This window comes from Chiloscyllium punctatum, chromosome 48, assembly GCF_047496795.1.
Source record: "Chiloscyllium punctatum isolate Juve2018m chromosome 48, sChiPun1.3, whole genome shotgun sequence".
In the NCBI taxonomy this organism is placed as follows: domain Eukaryota; kingdom Metazoa; phylum Chordata; class Chondrichthyes; order Orectolobiformes; family Hemiscylliidae; genus Chiloscyllium; species Chiloscyllium punctatum.
In genome coordinates, this window is record NC_092786.1 from 20,124,461 (window position 1) to 20,144,146 (window position 19,686).

Consider the following 19,686-nt stretch of genomic DNA (forward strand, 5'->3'; position numbering starts at 1 on the left):
CGCTCTTTTGGAATTGTCAAAGCTTCTTTGACATTATTAGAAGTGATGGAAGTTCTTCGTGGAATGGTGCACCGTATTTATTCAGCATTGAAATGTGAAGACACGGTCATTATAACATTGCTTTTGGTGGATCTTGTTGTGTGTCAGTATGTTGTCACATTTTCTACATTAAATTGGGACAGGTCCTATAGAAATACAAGTTTGTGTTCCTTTTACATTGAGTTTCATCTATAACATACATGTGGATCTTTTCCATGGCTTGTTGCAGGTCCAACTTGAGCTGTACGCAAGTGCTATCCTTCCATGCTGGGTCTCCAAAAAAAAATTGGGAGTCCTGTCTTTATTATTTCAGCGAACCTGAATATAATCTCATGGAACAGCAACACATCTTTCGAAATAACACTTGAAAGCCATCCCAATTTGATTCTGAGTTTGGTAACTTGAGATCATAACCTCTGCGTATTTTTCCAGGCTGGAAGCTGTTTGCATCTGCTATTCCCATTTGCATATTTTGAGCCAGGTTTTGTCTTTTTTTTTAGCTTTCCTTTCACATCTCATTTTGCCTAGCATCATCCATCCTTGTTTTTTAATCTCGAGTGTGATTTGCCATGTCGTGATCTTCCCTTTTGACTTTTATTTCGCACTCTTCTTTTTCCTGCCTTTGTACTTCGAACCTGAAATGAACCTAAGTTTGTTTCCCTTTCTGCAGATGCTGCATTATCTATGGAGAATTTTTTTTTCTGATTTCCAGAATCAGCTGTGATTTGCTTTTGTACTTGTGTTATTTTGACAGTTTAGATTTCTTGGTCCAACAACATATTTAATTTAAAATTCTCACGTTTGTGTTCAAATTTCTCCTATTTCCAAATCCACCTTTTCCCTTTGCAGTACTCCATCTTGTGCATTTCTCATTTCCTCTGATGCGTTCAGCTCCCAAGGCTTCAAATTCTGACTTTTTCCTCCCTAAACCTGTCACTCTTACTGTGAACCCTCATTTTGACATTCCTGAAAACTTATCTCTTTGATTGACTTGCTCCCCCTTTCCAATTTCTTTTAAATGGTTAATATCCAATTTTATTAGGTCTTGGTAAAATTTCTTGAAACATTTTATATCATATTAGCTGCATAATTGAAAACTATTACTGACTAGGACAGTGGCATTCCAGAATTAACAGAAAAGCCGTGTTCAAGGGAAATTAATGCCTCAGATTGAACCTCCTACTCCCCTTTCTGCTGTCCCTGTTCAGGTTCAACCAAGACCAGACTCCACTTCCCTCCCATCTTGGCTCATGCTTCTTTGTCAAGCCTCAGTTACTCTTTCACTTATGTCAATTACAGTAATTCTGAGATAGCTACACTCTGGCTGTGTTGCCACTTATATGAAAATAAATTTGTGCAGCTGTCTGATCATGTCATTTACCCACCAAGATAGTCGGGTTAAGGTTTGTAGTGCAAGTCAGCCTGCCATTTTAATCAATTCTTTCAGAACTGAAGTATATGTTTTTCCCAATTTTGAACAAGATGAAAATTGTTTTCCTCACTGTACTTGCTTCAGTAACTAAAACTGGAAAATACTGAATATGTTAGCACAGAAGTTCGCTCAGTTGTAATGTTTACTGTAGTTAAATACCCATGCTTGTGTCATAATCTTGTGTGAAGACCAGGTAGGTATGAGTTGATTCCCAGAACCAGAGGGGTAGTTTGGATTTGAGTTATTGTCGGGAAGAGTGAGAAAAATGTTATTCGGAAACTAGAATTATGTTTAGCATTTGCCTTGTATAATTTGCTTAGATTAAGCATTCCTTTGTTTTGCCTGAAACATGTGCTAAAGTTGCAACCTTAGAAGAGCTACTCCTACTGAATTATTGTGATTTGTTTCTTAATAATACCCATTCTTATGGCTTTTGAGTAAAATTTGTGATTTACAGACAGATTTGTGCCGTGTGCGCTTTCATCTAATCAGTCTCACCTGGTTTTGAACCAGCATCCCAGGTTTTACTTTGGTATCCACTGCTAAGTGCTGGAATCAGCAGTATTTCATTTCCTGCACCCTTACATTAATGCAATATGTGATCTACAGCTGGTGGTCTCCACCATAGAAATTGATGAGGAAGTCTTTATCTTTGGTTACAGGATTGAACAGTTTGCCCAGATGTACAGCCAGAAGGTGGGTATTAGTGCACAAGTGTTGCTGAAAACTCTGTGGGGTGACTACTATCTGAACACAAAGGCAAAGAAGATAATGAAAGGAGCACAGGTATGTTGATCATTTACAGACAGTGCCACTAAATGTTAACCTGCATTTAAAGCAGCATAAGGCTAGCCCTAGATTAACAGTATTTGTTTTATTTGTTTATCAGAAGTATGCCAAGATTGTATGAGCCCCTTCATTTCTCTTCATGAATATTTCTCTTGTGGTACTGGTAATAATCCCAGGTTTAATTTATGTATTGTGCTACTGGCCAGCTTTTGCTGACTTGGCTATGGCACAGTTTGATTTTGTGACCCCAATCTGTGTTGGAGCAATTAGACAGTGTTCCCTTGACTCAATATCTAGTGATTCCTGCCCCAAATTGGGTATTTGGATTAGGATGATATTAGCTATGGTCATACAGTCTGTCAGCATTCATGGTCAGGAGTCGCATTTAAATATTGACTGCATATTTCTGGATACCGTTGGATGATCCATATACATAGGAGAGGGCAGATTGGAGATGACCAACAGGAAGGAGAATTTACCAATAAACAGAGCGCCTGTCATTGTAGCTTTAGACATATTTAATGTTGTGCAGCAATTTACCTGTAAAGATTTTCTTGACAAAGAGAAAATTGTTGACCATGCACTCTTTTTAGCTGTAATGCATATTTGATAATGTACTCAGCTTAGTGTAAATTGATGCTGTCAAAACTTATGACCATAGTATATCGGATACAACTTTCCATCCCCAATAGATGATAACAGATTTAAGGTGGTAAAAGGAATGTGTAATCTGTAATCCTATGTGGAATAGTTGGGCCCACATTGACAGAGTCAGTGACAGCTCATTGAAAACTTGCAGCTGCCTTGCCAGGAGTTTTTCTGCCCTTTTAATGTCAACGGATACAAAATGGTATTCCTGATAAATCATCTGCTACATGGAAGTCCCCATTGCTGAGACCCTGTGGGTTCCAGGGATATTTGGCAAATTGGACCTACATTGGCTGAGTGGCAGAGAGCAGAGGGTGATGGTTGGGAGGTATTTTTCTAACTGGCAGTCTGTGTGCATTGGGGTCCTGCAGGAGTCAATGTTGGGGCCTTTGCTGTTTGTGGTTCAAACTAAAATGTGGCATGATTGGTCAGTGAGTTATCAGATGTTACAAAAATTGATTGGGTGCTAAGTAGAGAGGAAGGTAACTTTTGATTACAGGAGGATATTGGTGGGCTGGCCAGATAGGCTAATCAGTGGCAAATGGAAATCAGTTTGGATAAATGTGAGGTGATGCATGAGGATAAGCAAGGGGAAGGAATGCATGATGAATGGTAAGACCTTGGAAAATACTGAGAATCAGAGGGTGTGCCTGAACACCAGTCCCTTAAGGTGTCAGGATCAGTGCATAAATGTTTAAGAAGGCACATGTGGTACTTTCCTTTAGTAATCAAGGCATTGAGTTTAAAAACAGTGAGATTATGCTGGAACTGGACCAAACATAGCCAGACTATTATGTGCAGTTCTGGAATCCACATTATAAAGAGATGTGATAGCATTGGAGAGAATGCAAAGGAAATTTACCAGGATGTTGCCTGCACTGGACAGTTTGTTATGAAGAGAAATTGGACAGACTGCTGTTGCTTTCCTTGGAGCAGAAGAGATTGAGAGGTAACGTGATCGTGATTTATAAAATAATGAGGGGCATAGAGTAGAAGCCTTCCAGACAAGATGAGGTCAGTGACTGTCCTGGAAATAGTGTCATGATGGTTGGTGATGGTCTTATGGTCCAGAGAGAGATATGAAAAGTATCTGAAGGTTGGTGTTTAGCCTTTTCGAGGCAAGAGTTTGGTATGTTAGACCACTCTTGTCAGAAAGTTTCATAACAATGTCAGAATAGAGAAAACAGAATGTAGCACCTTCAGAGAAGGCATATTGGCGTGAATGAGGAGGGAGTAGAGAACTTAAATGGCTAATGTCATGCCAATAGTTCTCAATAAATGAAATCTGGTACAGATAAGAGTACATAGGGGAGAGAATACTGAGGATGAGTCCTGCCCAGAGAAGTGCACATGGAGGCAAAGAGAACGGGGAAAGAGCTCTGTCATGCCACACTCAAAATTTATTAAAATGGAGGTAGAAGACGGTAAAATAGAGTAATTTCCTGAACACATTGTTCAGCATCAAAAAAGGGAAGGTCAGATGCTGATGTGAAAAGGTGCAATAAATTGGAATCGGAGGAATGGAATAAAATAGACAAAAGGGCTGGAGCGCGGTTAGTATCCACAAGTTATTGGAGCTGGTGATCTTTAAGGTATGTAAGGACCAGAAAAGGCTTTTTTTTGTTAAAGTATCAGATTAAATGACGACTGAAATGAAACTCTGGATCAGAATACCATTTTATGTTTCTCCTTAGCAATGGAAATATATCGTCAACAATTCAGTGTCACTGTGTCAGTATCCTGAACACCCTCATTAACAGCATTATGGCGTCTACCTACACCAAATGGATTGCGCTCACCACCACCTTCTTGAGGGAAACCATTGCAGCCCAGTCAGTGGCACCCACATCCCAGTTATGAATTTTAAAATGTGAGCAATCAAGAAAGTAGTTCAGCTCTAAACTTGGAAGCACTTTGTCCCAGACATTCCAAAGATGGACTGCCCTTTCTGTACAGCAGTTTCGAGTTGTGTGTAACTACAAGAAAATCTTAACACTGACTCAGCAGGAATTACCTAAGAATTTGAAATTTCCCTGGGATAATTTAAGAGCACTAAAGCTTAATTGATAATTTATAACATTTCATGTCTCAAAGTCCAATTTTGAAGTTAACTTGATACTTTATTTACGTCCTAATCAATTATCTGTTCATTGACTAAAGTATACATGAAATTTCAAGAGCAGCTTATAAATTGGATGGTGGATTAGATCAAAATTCTGTTTATATAAGATTGTACTATTTCCTATTGTGAAAACTTAATCACAAATATGGTTTTGAGAAAATGTTTCATCCTTCAGTAAAATGGGTGCAACTCTCCAGTATCCTAGAAAATTTTAAATGTATGAAACTGAGACTTGCTGTGTGAACTATACTCCTCTCCGGCCATAATTTTTGGCATAATACTGGAAAACTGAGTTTCAGAACAGCTGTTTGCAATGTGTTTTTATGATTTCCTCTGGTGTTCGATGGCTGTAATCCTGAGAATCCTGCGAACGATTATCCCATTCAATGGTAGTAAGGTTTTCATTTTATTTGTAAAAGTGTTAGTATGTCAACTTTTAAAGTTGCTTTAATTGCTTTTTTGATTAGTTTAATCTTTCAATTAACTGAGATTATTTTCTCCTCCATTGCAGTCAAAAGGTAAAAAACCCCTCTTTGTGCAGTTAGTGTTGGAAAACATCTGGAGTCTGTATGAGTGTGTCGTTGTCAGAAGGTAAGAAATTTTACTGGTGACATTGTGTAGCTTTCTTACACATGAATAAGGGTGAATGTTATTTGTAAAGCCTTGAAAACATAAGATGTAGTTTGAGAACATTCCATGTAATTGGCTTCGGTATTGGTTGTAGAGATTGAGATTGCTTTCATAACAGATTCTCTCAGTTTTAACAGTGATCTGTCTCCTCCTTTAATATATTATTTTACAAACTCGTCCCTGAGTGCCCGGCTAAGTTCTGTGCTTCATTAGAAAAACATCCTTCTTAATATTACAACATTTCCTGTCTCTAATTCAAATGATTGAAATGCAAGATTGAGTCAAATTCAATCCTATTTTGCTAATAACGGGCTGAATATCATTAATAATATTATGTTAGATTTTTGTTCCCGCATGTGTAATCAGGTGTTGTTTGTGAAGTTCGGTAATGTGGTATCCCAGCAACATAACCAGTTATTGCTATCAATTTTAACAACCATCACTGTGTAATTTGTTTTCTGTTTGTCCACATTAATCTGTATCTGGGTTCCTTTGCATGCTGTTCCCTTCTATCCATTGCTATCACACTAGCTCTGCAACGTACCTTTCCCATTGAAATTTTGCATTTGGAATTTAAAGATTCAACGTGGTGGTAAACCCTTTGCTAATTAAACCAAACACCAGAAAAGCTCACCTCGCCTCTTAATCTGTTAAAGTATGAGTGAAAGAGAACTACCCAAATTCCACTGTTCAGCAAAAAAAATCAATTTATTCTTTACCTCTAAAACAACAACTATTTACAACTCTAAGCCTTCTTTCTCTTGAAGGTTTGTTATCTACCTTCCACTCTATAACAATATCCTGATCCAATAACAGCCCTTATTAAATTTATAGCAACTTAATTTTCAAAACTAGACAGTGGCTGTCATTTCGGGTGTTGGTCTTCCTCTGTTTGTAGAGCTCCCTGGGTTGTCTTCGGTCTTCTGCTGCAGAAATGTTTCATATGAAAAAGGTACCTTTGACAGAGTGTGGCAAATAGCAGTTTTTCAATGGCAGTTGGTGCTGTTTCTGGCTAACTGCCCAGAATGCCTGCTTTTTTTAATACCCCAAACATTGGATCGTCTCATTGGTTCAATGTTGTCAAAACAGTAAAATTCAAATTTAATTTGTTTTTAGTATCTTGGGGCATAATTTAAACTGGTTAAATTTGAACTGCTGTGAAAATAACTGAGGTACATAGGTTACAACCGAGATACATTTTTCAATTTGCCAGCACACTCTGTAACTGCTAGAGTCTTTAACTTCATAACTTCATAACACCTTCCCCCTTAAGAAAAAAAATGAACCTTCATAATGAAAAGATGGCTTCACTTTTTTCTAATTCTTAACCCTATTACCATGAAATACATAGGACATTAAGTTCACATTAACTTCTGCGCGCGCGCACACACACACACATGTATATATACAATATATAAATAAATAACATTGGTATCTGTTCAATCTTATCTATACTTTATCCGTTGGATCTGCTATCATGTTCTTAACGACCTGCAACGTGTACGGCTTGTAAATTAACAGTCTGTAACATAGGACTCCAATGAAACAGTCTCATATTCTTGTCTTTAAATTGTTCCAACAATGTAAGAGGATTGTGATCCATAAACCACAATGCGGTTATTGTGTTAAAATATTGCTCCATGCATTTACTCTCAGCACTAGTTTAACCAAAATGAGCAAAGAACTGTCATTGTGGAAATCCTTGAATGTCAGTTTGGATACATATTCAGAAGAAACATCACTGATGCCAGAGAAATGTGTTGGTATGTGATTGCCAAGGTGATGTTAGCCCAAAGCTAGGTGGAAGGGTGTGGTGGCATGGGACTAAACACATTGAGATTAAAAGAAGAATTGGTGATGCACAGAAGAGCATGGCCAAGAGTCATCATCTAGCCTTGTGCCAATTTCAAGTGAAAATGGAAGAAACTGAAAGAGGAGGAGATAGCAGCAAGCAACTCCAGAACTATCATATATTTCTGTGCATTTTAGGTACATAGCGATTCTAACATGCAAAGCACATTAATCACTCACCACCATCCCCAACGAAAATAACTTAAATTTCACATTTCCTTCATTTTGGCTCAAATTTTGCGTTGATTTAATTGGGACGTATCAATGTTTAGAATTGTAGCTTGGAGGAGAGGCTGAGGCACTTGGGGCTGTTCTCATTGGAGAAAAGAAGGTTTAGGGCGATTTAATAGAGGTGTACAAGATGATTAGGGGTTTAGATAGGGTTGACAGTGAGAACCTTTTTCCGCGTATGGAGTCAGCTGTTACTAGGGGACACAGCTTTAAATTAAGGGGAGGTTGGTATAGGACAGATGTTAGGGGTAGATTCTTTACTCAGCGGGTTGTGAGTTCATGGAATGCCCTGCCAGTATCAGTGGTGGACTCTCCCTCTTTATGGTCATTCAAGTGGGCCTTGGATAAGCATATGGAGGTTATTGGGCTAGTGTAGGTTAGGTGGGCTTCGGTCGGCGCAACATCGAGGGCCGAAGGGCCTGTACTGCGCTGTATTTTTCTATGTTCTATGAGTTGGCTTCTTGGAGCTAATGCATGACCTGTATCTTGATTAGTCAATGCAAAATAATTAAAGATTTATGTATGGGACTAGTTCAGAAGAAAGTTCATATACAAATATGCACAAACCAAATAAAATTGTTCATATATAAAAGGAAAAGGTCAAATAGGATTCATTTTTCATTTTGGCTTAGTGTTGGTCTTATGACATTTTATAGAAAGGGAAAGAAGTTTATGTATTCTGGCTGTGACAGTTTCTGACTGTGACGAAGCTTCACGTGAAGCATGTTTACTATTTTTAAAACAATTCTGGACTGTTACATATGCTCATTAAGAATAATAGTCAAGTCTGACAGCAGCAATATTTTGCAGCTAATGCTCATAACAGTGAACCGTTCTGCTTCAGTAATAGCTATGTAATGAAGACTGGTAGCCACTGTCCAAATGCTTAATGAAAACAAAGCTTCTTTTGTTAAAACCTTGTGTAGTTATCAACACTATTTTATGTCATGAATTTCTGTAAATAGAATTCTTAATCGCTTCAGATATTCTTGTCTGTCTTGTTCTTATAGCAGTAAATGGATATGGAAGGTTGCAGTGCACCTCAGCTAACTTCATTTAATGACTTGTTTTAATGGCATGTGTAATGTCTTGAAGCAGTGTGATGGTGCAGAATGAACTCCATGTTGTGGCTAAAAATGTAAGTCTATCCATGTCAACTCTTAATGGCATTGGCGAGTTGCCAGGAGAGTAGTGAAAAAGCCATTGTCAAGCCAAATTGTTAGATACATTCTACAGTATGATATGTGTATGCCACATGAAATTAGAATGGAAATCTGGTATTTCCTCATGTCCATTTCAGAGGTAACTGCTTGCTAATCATCCTACCTCCCCATTCAATCCAACCCCACTAGCCCCAACCACAGTGAAATAGATTTATTCAAATGATCAAATGAATCAAGCACCTAAGTCTTCCTTGAGAATAAGTTGTGGCGAACTGGTTTGACTCTCTGCTGGGTAGATGAGAGTTGAATGCCTGATGGTTAGCCCTGAACTGGGGAACATTAATATTTTTTATTGCTACAAAAATGTTTCAGTATATTTACTCACGAACACTCTTTAGCTCATTATTCATAATCCTGTACCCAAAGTAAGTTCATGTGGCTCAATGGTTAACACTGCTGTCTCACAGCACCAGTGCCCCAGGTTCAATTCCAGCCTTGGGTGACTGTCTGTGTGGAGTTTGCACATTCTCCCTGTATCTGTGTGGGTTTCCTCTGGGTGCTCTGGTTTCCTCCCACAGTCTAAAGATGTGCAGGTCAGGTGAATTGGCCATGTTAAATTACCCATAGTGTTAGGTGCATTAGTCAGAGGGAAATGGGTCTGGGTGGGTTACTCTTCGGAGAATCGGTGTGGACTGGTTGGGCTGAAGGGCCTGTTTCCACACTGTAGGGAATCTAATCTAACATTGAAGGTTATTATTATTATTATTATTATTATTATTACTATTATTGAAAACTATTATGGGGACTTGTCTGTATTGCCAAGCAGCTACTTGTTTATGTGAAGTTAGAACTTCAGACAGACCAAAAGGTTAATACAGAATACCAAGTCAGGGAAAAAAGCTATTGTTGTCTGGTAATTTTGTTCTGGTTCAAGTGGCTTTGAATCATTCTCCAGACTAATTGGAAGCACATGACCATGACCGTATATGTCTGTGCATTCTTGTAGGGGCAGGATTTTGTGGACCCTTCAGATGATTCTCTATTTTGGTTTCAGTTTGAAAGCAGCTGCCAACTGTTGCACAAAAATGTGTTCTTGGATGAGAGTTCTTGCAGAGTTTTGGTTTTGACCCAAGCAGTACCCTGTTTACACTCAGATGAAAGCAAAGCATTGCATATGCTGGAGATCTGAAATAAAAACTGTGCTGTAAAAGCACAGCAGATCTGGCAGCATTTGTGGAGAGAGAAATCGAATGTAAAATGGTGAATCTGTCCTGGGGGGAATGAATGAATAATAAGTGAATGAGTAATTTTATTATCACGTGTATTTTACATTGAGAAAGATACTATTGCCATGATCCGGTATCATTTTAAACAGTTTAAAAATAAGTAAATAAAAATAGAAAGATATAGCTTAAAGAGAGTCCAGTAGTCCTGAACCAGCTCATCAACGATGCCTGCACTGCCATTGTCCTTCACCTCTTTGATGCCAGCTATACCAGAGACAATTAATGTTGAAGTTGCCCACTCTTCAAGCACTATCTTTTGCTGCTGGGCTGATTCTCCTCTGTCATCACCTCACGTTGGTGAGCCTGCTTCGGACTCACCAGCATCAGAGTCACACCTCTTGCTGCTGGGGCCCATCTTCTTGATGTCGCCATGATGCCCTTCCACCACTGCTTCGCTTTGCCAGCTCTGGACCCAACCAAAGATGAAGCCGCTGATCCTCAGGCGCCATCTTTCACTACTGGCCCTACCTGCCGATGTAGCAGCTGTTGCTTCAGATGCCAGGTCTTGTGCTCACCCCACAAGAGTAAACAGTGGTTCACTTGCTGGTGCCACAAGGTCCTTGCATGGGAGTCCACCCACTCTAATTCATGCTGGGATTCCTCACCACCTCTGATGCTATCTGAGTTCAGGACAAGAGGTAAGTAAAGGAAAAGAGAAGTAAAAGAAACACAAAAGGTGAAGAAAAGTAGAGAACTCAGAGTGTGTGTGCTTAGCATATGCTTTCCATTCTAGTTCAGTTTAAAAGGCTCATACAGTGTGACCATATCTGACCTAAAACTTTCACTAGAAGGCCTGAGCCCATAGCTAAAGCTTGACCTTGGACCTGAATTGTTTTGGACAATACCTGTAACCCTTAATTAAAAGTTGATTTGACATGAGATATGTGAGGTCTGAGCATGGTCCTGGAATCATTAGCATTGATTTAGTGATATTTAAATACAATCCTTTTGGATATTTTTAAGAATAAACTTGTCAGACATAGGAACAAGAGTAGACCACTTGGCCCGTCAAGCCTGATCAATCTGATTTTATCCTCTACTCAAAATCTGTAAATTTGTATTCCTTATCACCTTTAATCTTCTTAGTAATTCAGAATCTATCTACAATTGCCTTAAAATACTAAAATATTCAGCATACACTGTCATTCGAGGAAGGGAATTCCAAAGTCTTGCAAGTCTCTGAGAGGAAAAAGAAGTTTCCTCATCACTGCCTTAAATGGCTGACCCCTTATTTTTAAAGTATGACACTTAGTTCTAGATTCCCTTACAAGAGAAAGCATCTATTCAACATCCACCCTCTCAAGTCCCCTCATGATCTTATGTTTCGACTAAGTTACCTCTGACTCTTCTAAACTCGAGGATACAAGCCTATCCTGTCCAGTCTTTCCTCATAAGGCAGTCCAGGTATTGGTCTAGTAAGCATCCTCTGAACTGTTTCCAACTCATTGATGTTGCTAGGATTTGTCCCTTTACCCTCTTAGCCCCTCTTCCCCCAACTGCCTTAACTTGTTACTCCCCTCCCCTCGACATTTTGTTAGGCCAGTTCGTTGTTTTTGTCGGATTGTCATGTGTCGACATATTCCTAGAGGCACCATTACATGGGTTGCTGTCTCTAATGGCCATGGACATTATTGCATCTACCAGAATTTGCTAACTCATAAATGAAAAGTTCAATCAAGCAAATTTTAATGCTTCTTCTTTTGGGTTGCTCAGAGGATTGTCCAGGACTTGATATCAGAGACTGTGGGACAACCACAGACAGTGACAACGTCATCACCTACCTTCCTTGCAGGCTCTGGAAACAAGCCAGTGAACCGAGTCCCACATTTCATCTTTTAGTTCTCCCTCAACCTGACTCTCCCTCCACAGTGATACAATATCCATGGTTGCAAATTCTCCCAGCTCTGCTGAATACCAGAAATATATCAAACTGTTGCAAGAAGGTTACCAGGAGAGCTTGGAAAGATGTGTTTCTCTTTTCATGGCAGTTTCTTTCACAAGTAAAATTTTCTCTTGAGTCTGTAGTTTAAACAATTAAGTTAGAATTTTGAGTCAATAGTTAATGGATAATAATTACTTTTGTATTGTTGAGGAAAACTAAATCTTTTCCCAGAGGGGAATATTTGAGAATATTTCATGTTGACTTCAAATTGTGATTTGAAGATGCCGGTGTTGGGCTGGGGTGTACAAAGTTAAAAATCACACAACACCAGGTTATAGTCCAACAGGTTTAATTGGAAGCACGCTAGCTTTTGGACCGGTGCTCCTTCATTAGGTGGTTGTGTGATTTTTAACTCAGGCATGTCTTCAACAATAACTACTAAAGGAAGGGACAACTCAAGTATTTAAGTGTGGAACTAATACTACAAATGTATCGCGAAAGTAAAAGTGGGAAGAAAATAAATACTTTGCAATGCAACAAACTGAAAATGAAAGGCTTTTTTATGGAGCTTGGACAGAATTACAAAGGATTGGGAAGTAGTAGATAAATATTATCATTGATGGATATCTTTCAATTTTGGTGTGTGAAATCTTTAACCTTAAAGTCATGCAGAATGCTGCATCAATTAGTTTGCTGTGTTGTAATGAGGGAGAGCCTTCACATTTGCAATGTAACAGCACTGCAGTAAAGATCAAAACCTGCATGTAATGTTCCAGTTTAACCATACGCAGTGCTGTGAGAGATCTTTGAATTTAGAGTCAAGTATGATGCTCTTTTGTTTGGCAGTGGCATTGCAGTGCTGGCTTATGTAATCATTAAATGAATATATTCCAGATAATACTTGCAACAATTATTTCACAGACTAACATTTACTAAAGGTGCCAATCAAATTAAACATATCTGAATTTACTTATTTATTGAATTCTCCAATGTTCATGACCATGTATTGTACTCATTCTTGCAATGATGTAGGACTGTTGGACACTAAAACCAATAACCTGAATTCAGCATTAAGCTAAACATGAGTTATGACATCCTTTTATTTGTCTTAAGTATATCCTGCTGTTGCCTTTATGCATTCCTCAAGATGATGATAATTGTTTGAACCTTGAATATGCCGTTCAAAGTATTAATGTGTTTTGTTCTGGTTTGTAGGGACAAAGAGAAGATTGATAAGATTGTAAATTCATTGGGTCTAACCATCCTACCTCGTGATTCACGCCACACGGATTCTAAAGTGCACCTCAATGCCATTTGTACTCAATGGCTTCCTATTTCCCATGCTGTGTTGTGTATCCTTTAACTGTTTAATTTTTGGAGATTTTAGATTCTAAGAATGAGTAATTGGCCAAAATTATGAGTGATTGTGATTATAACTTCTGATGAATTAATTTGTATAAATTGTATAGAATGGCAAGGAAGTATAGCCAGGTTGTTGCAGTTACAAGCCTGCCTTGGGCCCACATGTGCAGCCATGCTCAATTACTAGCCACTGGATGAATTGAATCGTCATGTCACTCGAGTACAAGTGACATTATGTTAATGTACCTCTGTGTGATTGGTACTGCTAGATAGGATAGGCTATGGAGCAAGCATGATACGCTGTGTCCAGTTTCAGCTTTGGACTTGAGAATGATCAACTATTAACCTTTCTGTTCACAAGCATCCAGTGAATGCAGCCATTCGAGTTGATATCAGTCCAGAAAGACTATGTGGTTTATTGAATCATTGGATGATCATTTGGATAATCATGATGGTTACTTTAAGATGTCTTTAAGTCATGAGTTCTTGGTTACACCTTGGTTTTTGGTTGCTTATAGGCTTGTTTCCTCTCATCCGAAATAGAAACAATAGATCACACAGCCCCTGAGCCTACTCCCCCATTCAAACATTGACCATTGGTTTTCCCCCTATTTCCTGTCTCTTGCCATATCCCTTGATTTCCTAAGAGACCAAAAATCTATTTATCTCTGTCTTTTGTACATTGACAGTGGAGTATTATTAATTTTCTGGACTAATGAATTCCACAAATTCAGTTCTGAGTAGAGAATTTATCTTGGCTCTAAATGACTAACCCATTATCCTGAAATGGTATTTCTGTGTTTTAGATTCACAGGCAGGGGAAGGAACCTTTTGATGTTAAACCCCTTAGAGATTAACATATTTGAAGAGCATTACTTATTATTCTAAACTCCAACAAATATTTGTCCAATTTACTCATCTTGTCATAGGACAAGCCTCTCATTCAACTGATTAAGCTTTTGTCATTGTTCCATCTCCAATACATTGCTCCTTAAAAATGGAGACCAAAACTGTGGACAGTAATTTGAGGTGTAATTTCACCAAATCCTATAGAATTATAGCAAGATTTCCTCATTCTGTAATCCCTCTACATTATAGGTCAAGCTGCTGTTTACCTTAATTGCTAGCTTTGCCAGTAATGCTTTCCTTGGTACAGGTATCCCAAAAACCCTCTGAATGCTATATTTAAAATGTCTATGCCTTTCAAAATACTCAGCTTTTCTATTCTTAACAAAATGAATAGCCTCTCATTTCCCACATTATATTCCATCTACCAGCTCAATGTCTGCACAAACGCTTAATGTATCTACTATAATCTTCCTTGTGCCCTCTTCACAGCCGACATTCCACTTAGTTTTGTACAAAAGAGTTGTGATCACAATAATTGGATCATATTGAAAGGAATGTGGCAACACAGATATGAAGTTAGTTAATGAAAAACGTGTGATGTTTTTGAAGATGGAGGAATGTCTGGAGTCCAGTGTTCAGATCATTTCTGGTCTCTGAATGTGATGGTCTGTGCTAAAATTTTGAATTGTGATTCAACATAAATGTCTACAGATAACGCAAAATGAGGAGTAAGGGCAAAATAGTGCAGATGCTGGAAATCTGAAACACAGATGCATTCCTTTTTTTAAATATAAAAGTTAGGGGCTTTGGCTAACTGTGAGTGAGTGACTTCAGGAAGTCATGCTTTTCAATGAAGTTCTCAGATTGGGGAGATTGTTGTCAAGCTAAATCCATTAGGATTTAGTAAATGGTAAATAGTCAACAGTTAAAGAGACTTGAGTTATTCAAGTTCACGTTTCTAAAATGGAAGAGCACATTGATAAAGTTAAGTTAGAAATGGGATCGTATTTTTTATATTTTAACATATGCATTTTTGTTATTTAATGACGACTTAACTTTAATTTCTTTATTTAAAGAAGGATATAAGTGCACTGGAGGAAGTTCAGTGAAGGTTCAATGATTTGATACCTGAATGTGTGGGTTGTCTTATGAGGAAAGGTTGGACAGACTGAGATTTAGGGATTGCCGCATTCAGATAGAGATGAGAAGAAATGCTTTCTTTGAGGATTGTGCAATTTTGGATGTGTCCGTCTCAAAAGGCAATGGATATATTTAGTATTTTAGACAGATGGATTCTTTTGAGAAGATTTGTAGCTCAGGTTAAGGATTTGGATGTAGATTTGCTTGCAGAGCTTGGAGGTTCATTTCCAGAGGTTTTGTAATCATACTAGGTAACATCTCCAGTGGGCCTCAGGCGAAGCACTGCTGAAAATTTATATGTTTGGGTTTCTTTGGGTTGGTGATGTCACTTGCTGTGGTGAAGTCACTTCCTGGTCCTTTTCTCAGGTGGTGGGAGATGGGGTCAAACTCGATGTGTTTGTTGATAGAGTTCCGGTTGGAATGCCATGCTTCTAAAAATTTTTGTATATGTCTTTATTGGCTTATCCTAGAATGGATGTGTTGTCCCAGTCGAAGTGGTGTCTTCCCCATCCGAATGTGAAGATACTAGTGTCTTTTTGTGGCTAGTTGATGTTCACGTATCCTGGTAGCTAGTTTTCTACCTGTTGGTCCAACGTAGTGTTTGTTACAGTCCTTGCACGGTATTTTGTAAATGACATTAGTTTTGCTTGTTGTCTGTATAGGGTCTTTCAAGTTCATTAGTTGCTGTTTTAGTGTGTTGGTGGGTTTGTGGGCTACCATGATGCCAAGGGGTCTGAGTAGTCTGTCAGTCATTTCCGAGATGGATTCTTAGTAGGCAAGAGATTATTGGGGTTGATTGGTACTGTGGAATTTGAGACAGATCATCTGTGATTTTATTGCATGGTGGAGAAGGATTGAGGGGCTGAATTACCTACTTCTGATCCTAAGTTATATGCTTTTTTATAAATAGAATATGAAAGCAAAGAGATAATCTTAAAACCCTCTATAAATTGTTTGTTTCATTGCAGCTTAGCCAAGAAAGCTCTTGTGCAACTCCTTCTGTCTGCAAACTTGTTGGACATCAAGAGAAATGTAAACTCATAATTAAATATTTATCAATCTGTTCACCTTACAACTGCCTGACTTTGTATAGTAAGAGACATTGGAAAATATTGGAAGTAAGTTCGAGAAAATATCAGTAACCCTTTTCTGTTTGGAGAGCTGTCTTGTAGCTATATTATCAATGCACTCTAAAATGTTGACTGTGTTTTCATGAAGTTTGCAAATTCTTAGAGCATCTCTGTGGATTTTGTACCCTTAGCTGGATAAACTAGCAAAACTGGAGTCAGTGTGACTTGGGGGAAAACTCTCCTTTGGTTGGAATTATATGCGTCATAAAGAAATATAGCTGTGGTTGTTGGAAATCAGCCATCGAAGCTCCAGGGTACCTCTATAGGACTTCCTCAGGGTAGTGTTCTAGGGCCAACAATCTTGAGCTGCTTCATTAGCAATCTTCCCTCTATCATAAGGTCAGAAGTGAGGATGTTCATCAATGATTGTATAATGTTTAGCATCATTTGTGACGACTCAGATGCTGCAGCAGTCCATGTCCAAGTGCAACAAGATCACATCCAGGCTTGGGTGGGCAGATATGTGGCAGGTAACATTTGCACCATTCAAATACCAGGCATTGACCATTTCCAATAAGAGACAACTTAACCTTAACCCTTTGACATTCAATGGCATTACCATCCTGAGACATCCAGGAGATGACCATTGATGAGAAACTGAACTGGACTCGCCATATAAATACATTGGCTGCAAGAACAGGTTCGAGCTATGAATCTTGTAGTGTTTAACTCACATTCTGACTCCCCGAAGTCTGTCCACTAAAGACGTATCATGATTGTGATAAAGCACTCCCCACCTGATTGAATGAGTGCAGTTCCAACAGCACTTTAGAAGTTTGACAGCATCCAGGATTAAGTAGCCCACTTGATTGGCATCACAATCTCTCTCAATATCACCAATGCACAGTAGCAGCAGTGTGCGCCATTAACAACAATGCATCACAGAAATTCACTAGGATTTCTTAGATGACACCTTCCAAACTCTCAATCGCTTCCATCTAAAAGGTCAAGGGTAGTAGACACATGGGAACACCACCACGTGTAAGTTCCCCTCCAAGCCCACTCAACCATCCTCACTTGGAAATATTTCACTGTTTTCTTTCAGTGTCATTTGGTCAGCATCCTAGAATTCTTTCCTTAATTGTGGGTCTACTTACAGCACGTGGCCTGCAATGATTCAAGAAGACACCTCTCAAGGGCAACTAGGGACAGGCAATATATGCTGCCTCAGCCAGTGGTGCCCATCTCCCATGAGCGAATAAAAAGGAAGCAGGTGGGCATTCATTGGGCTTTTCAGGTTCATAAGGGTGATAATCTTGTTTCTCTCCCCTCCACACATTTTGTCTACTTTCCTGACCTGTGCCTCAAAAATGCCAGAGAGCCTTTGCCACGCATTATGGCTTTAGTGCACCAGCAGCAGCAGCAGCAGCTTTTTGTTGCTCTCCATGTTGGAAATATGATACAACAGTCCAGGTTCATGCATGTTAAAAATGTCTGTTGTTGCGTTCTCACAAAGGTTTTGAGTGAGATCATTTTGCTGGCTTACCTATAATTTTTCACTCTAGCATGGCTTAACTGCTCCAGTTGGTTGGCACTGTGACATAAATGTTCACAAGTTTGGCTAATCCAGAGTTAGTAGTCTGGAATTTCAGCTTATCACAGGCATCGATCTGTTGGGGATTTTATGTTCTGTTGGCTAGAATTGCTGATAACTTTGCCATAACAGGAATTTTGCATTTCCAGAATTTGACTCATCGCATTTTCACTGTCATGTCCCAGAGCTTTCAGATTTCACTGCAAGATGTGCCCCACAAACTGGTGGTGCAATAAAAGGACCCGTTAAAATTAGAAATGGGCAAGAACTGCCTGATTCTATTGTGTGAAATATAGAAAATTCTGGACAGTTGTTATGCCTTGCCAACAGAATAGGTGTTGTTAACATAGCACTGTTACACCAGTCATGCTGCGTAAGCCAAATGATTAAGCATTTCTTAACAGTTATGCTGTCAAGAAACAAGAAAAGGGTAAAATGAACCATATGGTGTGGTGCTAAGCTTGCCAAACTGCCAGAAGTAATTGGGTATATCTAATTTTGAGAGGTTAATCTTGTTGGATAGTGCCTAGTTTGAAACGTGGGCTAACAAAAGCAACTTAAAAAAATGAACAAGCATGATTTTGCTTCAAACATTTCCTTTGTTGTGAGAATTTCCTCCAGCATTGTGTTTCTGTCTTCTGAAATATGGGAACAATCTAAGGATACATTAGGAAACAATGACATAAAAGATCCATAAAATTACAACAATTTGTATTTAGGCTAATGAAGTGTTATAATAGGTATATAATTTAATAGTATAAGTAACTATCATGACCATTACCATCTAGAAGTACAAGGGCACCAAATACATGGGAACAGCATCAGCACATGCAAATTCCCATCCAAGCCATGACCATCCTGATTTGGAAATATATTGCTGTCCCCTCAGTGTTGTTGGGTCAAAATCCAGAATCCCCTTCTCGACATTGTAGACCTACCTACAGCAAATGGAGTGCAGCAACTCACAAAACCAGTTCACCATCACCTTCTCAAGGGCAACTAGCAATGGGCGACAAATTCTGGTGCCCGCATCCCATGAGTAAATAAAAAAAAAGTTGGCATCTTTTGGGAGAAACCTAAATGCTGATTTGCCTCAAACATGTAACATGCCATTGAGAATGAGAGGGAACTGTAAGATGATCATCTGTCTTGCCAGCTGAAAACAGTTGATATTGATTATGATTGAATGTGAAATAATAAGTAACTCACATAACTCCATTGGTGCACTTTGAAATTCCTTGACAAAGTAGAACAGCAATGGTATGTAACAAGCTCCCCAGCCCTTTGGATATTGCTGCAGAACGGGTTGAAAAACTCATGTGTGTTCGAAGCCGTAGATTCGATTCGCTGCCTCCGCAAATCCAAGCCCTCAGACAAGGTAAATTGCCCTGCCTACTTCATAATTGAAGCACAGCTTGGTGAAGAAACATTTGCATTGTGTTAAATTGTTTTCAATGTATTCTTGTGCATTTGTTTGGATATGGTTCTTACTTTAAACTAATTTATGTTTATTTCCAGATTATTCATTTAATAGTAGAGTTAGTTTTAATCCTTATTTAGTTGTTCAAATAAGTAGTGGTAATAATGGTTCCAAATAT

The 19,686-nt window shown here is 38.7% G+C and overlaps 1 protein-coding gene across 2 annotated transcripts in view; it reads left to right on the forward strand.

The window, feature by feature from the left end:
• efl1 (elongation factor like GTPase 1) overlaps nt 1-19,686 on the forward strand; it is a 265,863-nt gene that overhangs the window by 43,438 nt on the left and 202,739 nt on the right. For both annotated transcript variants that reach the window (XM_072564794.1, XM_072564795.1), the window contains 4 exons: nt 2,134-2,257; nt 5,542-5,621; nt 13,289-13,425; nt 19,344-19,466. In XM_072564794.1, coding sequence (XP_072420895.1) covers nt 2,134-2,257; nt 5,542-5,621; nt 13,289-13,425; nt 19,344-19,466 — 464 coding nt within the window. The remainder of the gene's footprint in view (nt 1-2,133; nt 2,258-5,541; nt 5,622-13,288; nt 13,426-19,343; nt 19,467-19,686) is intronic.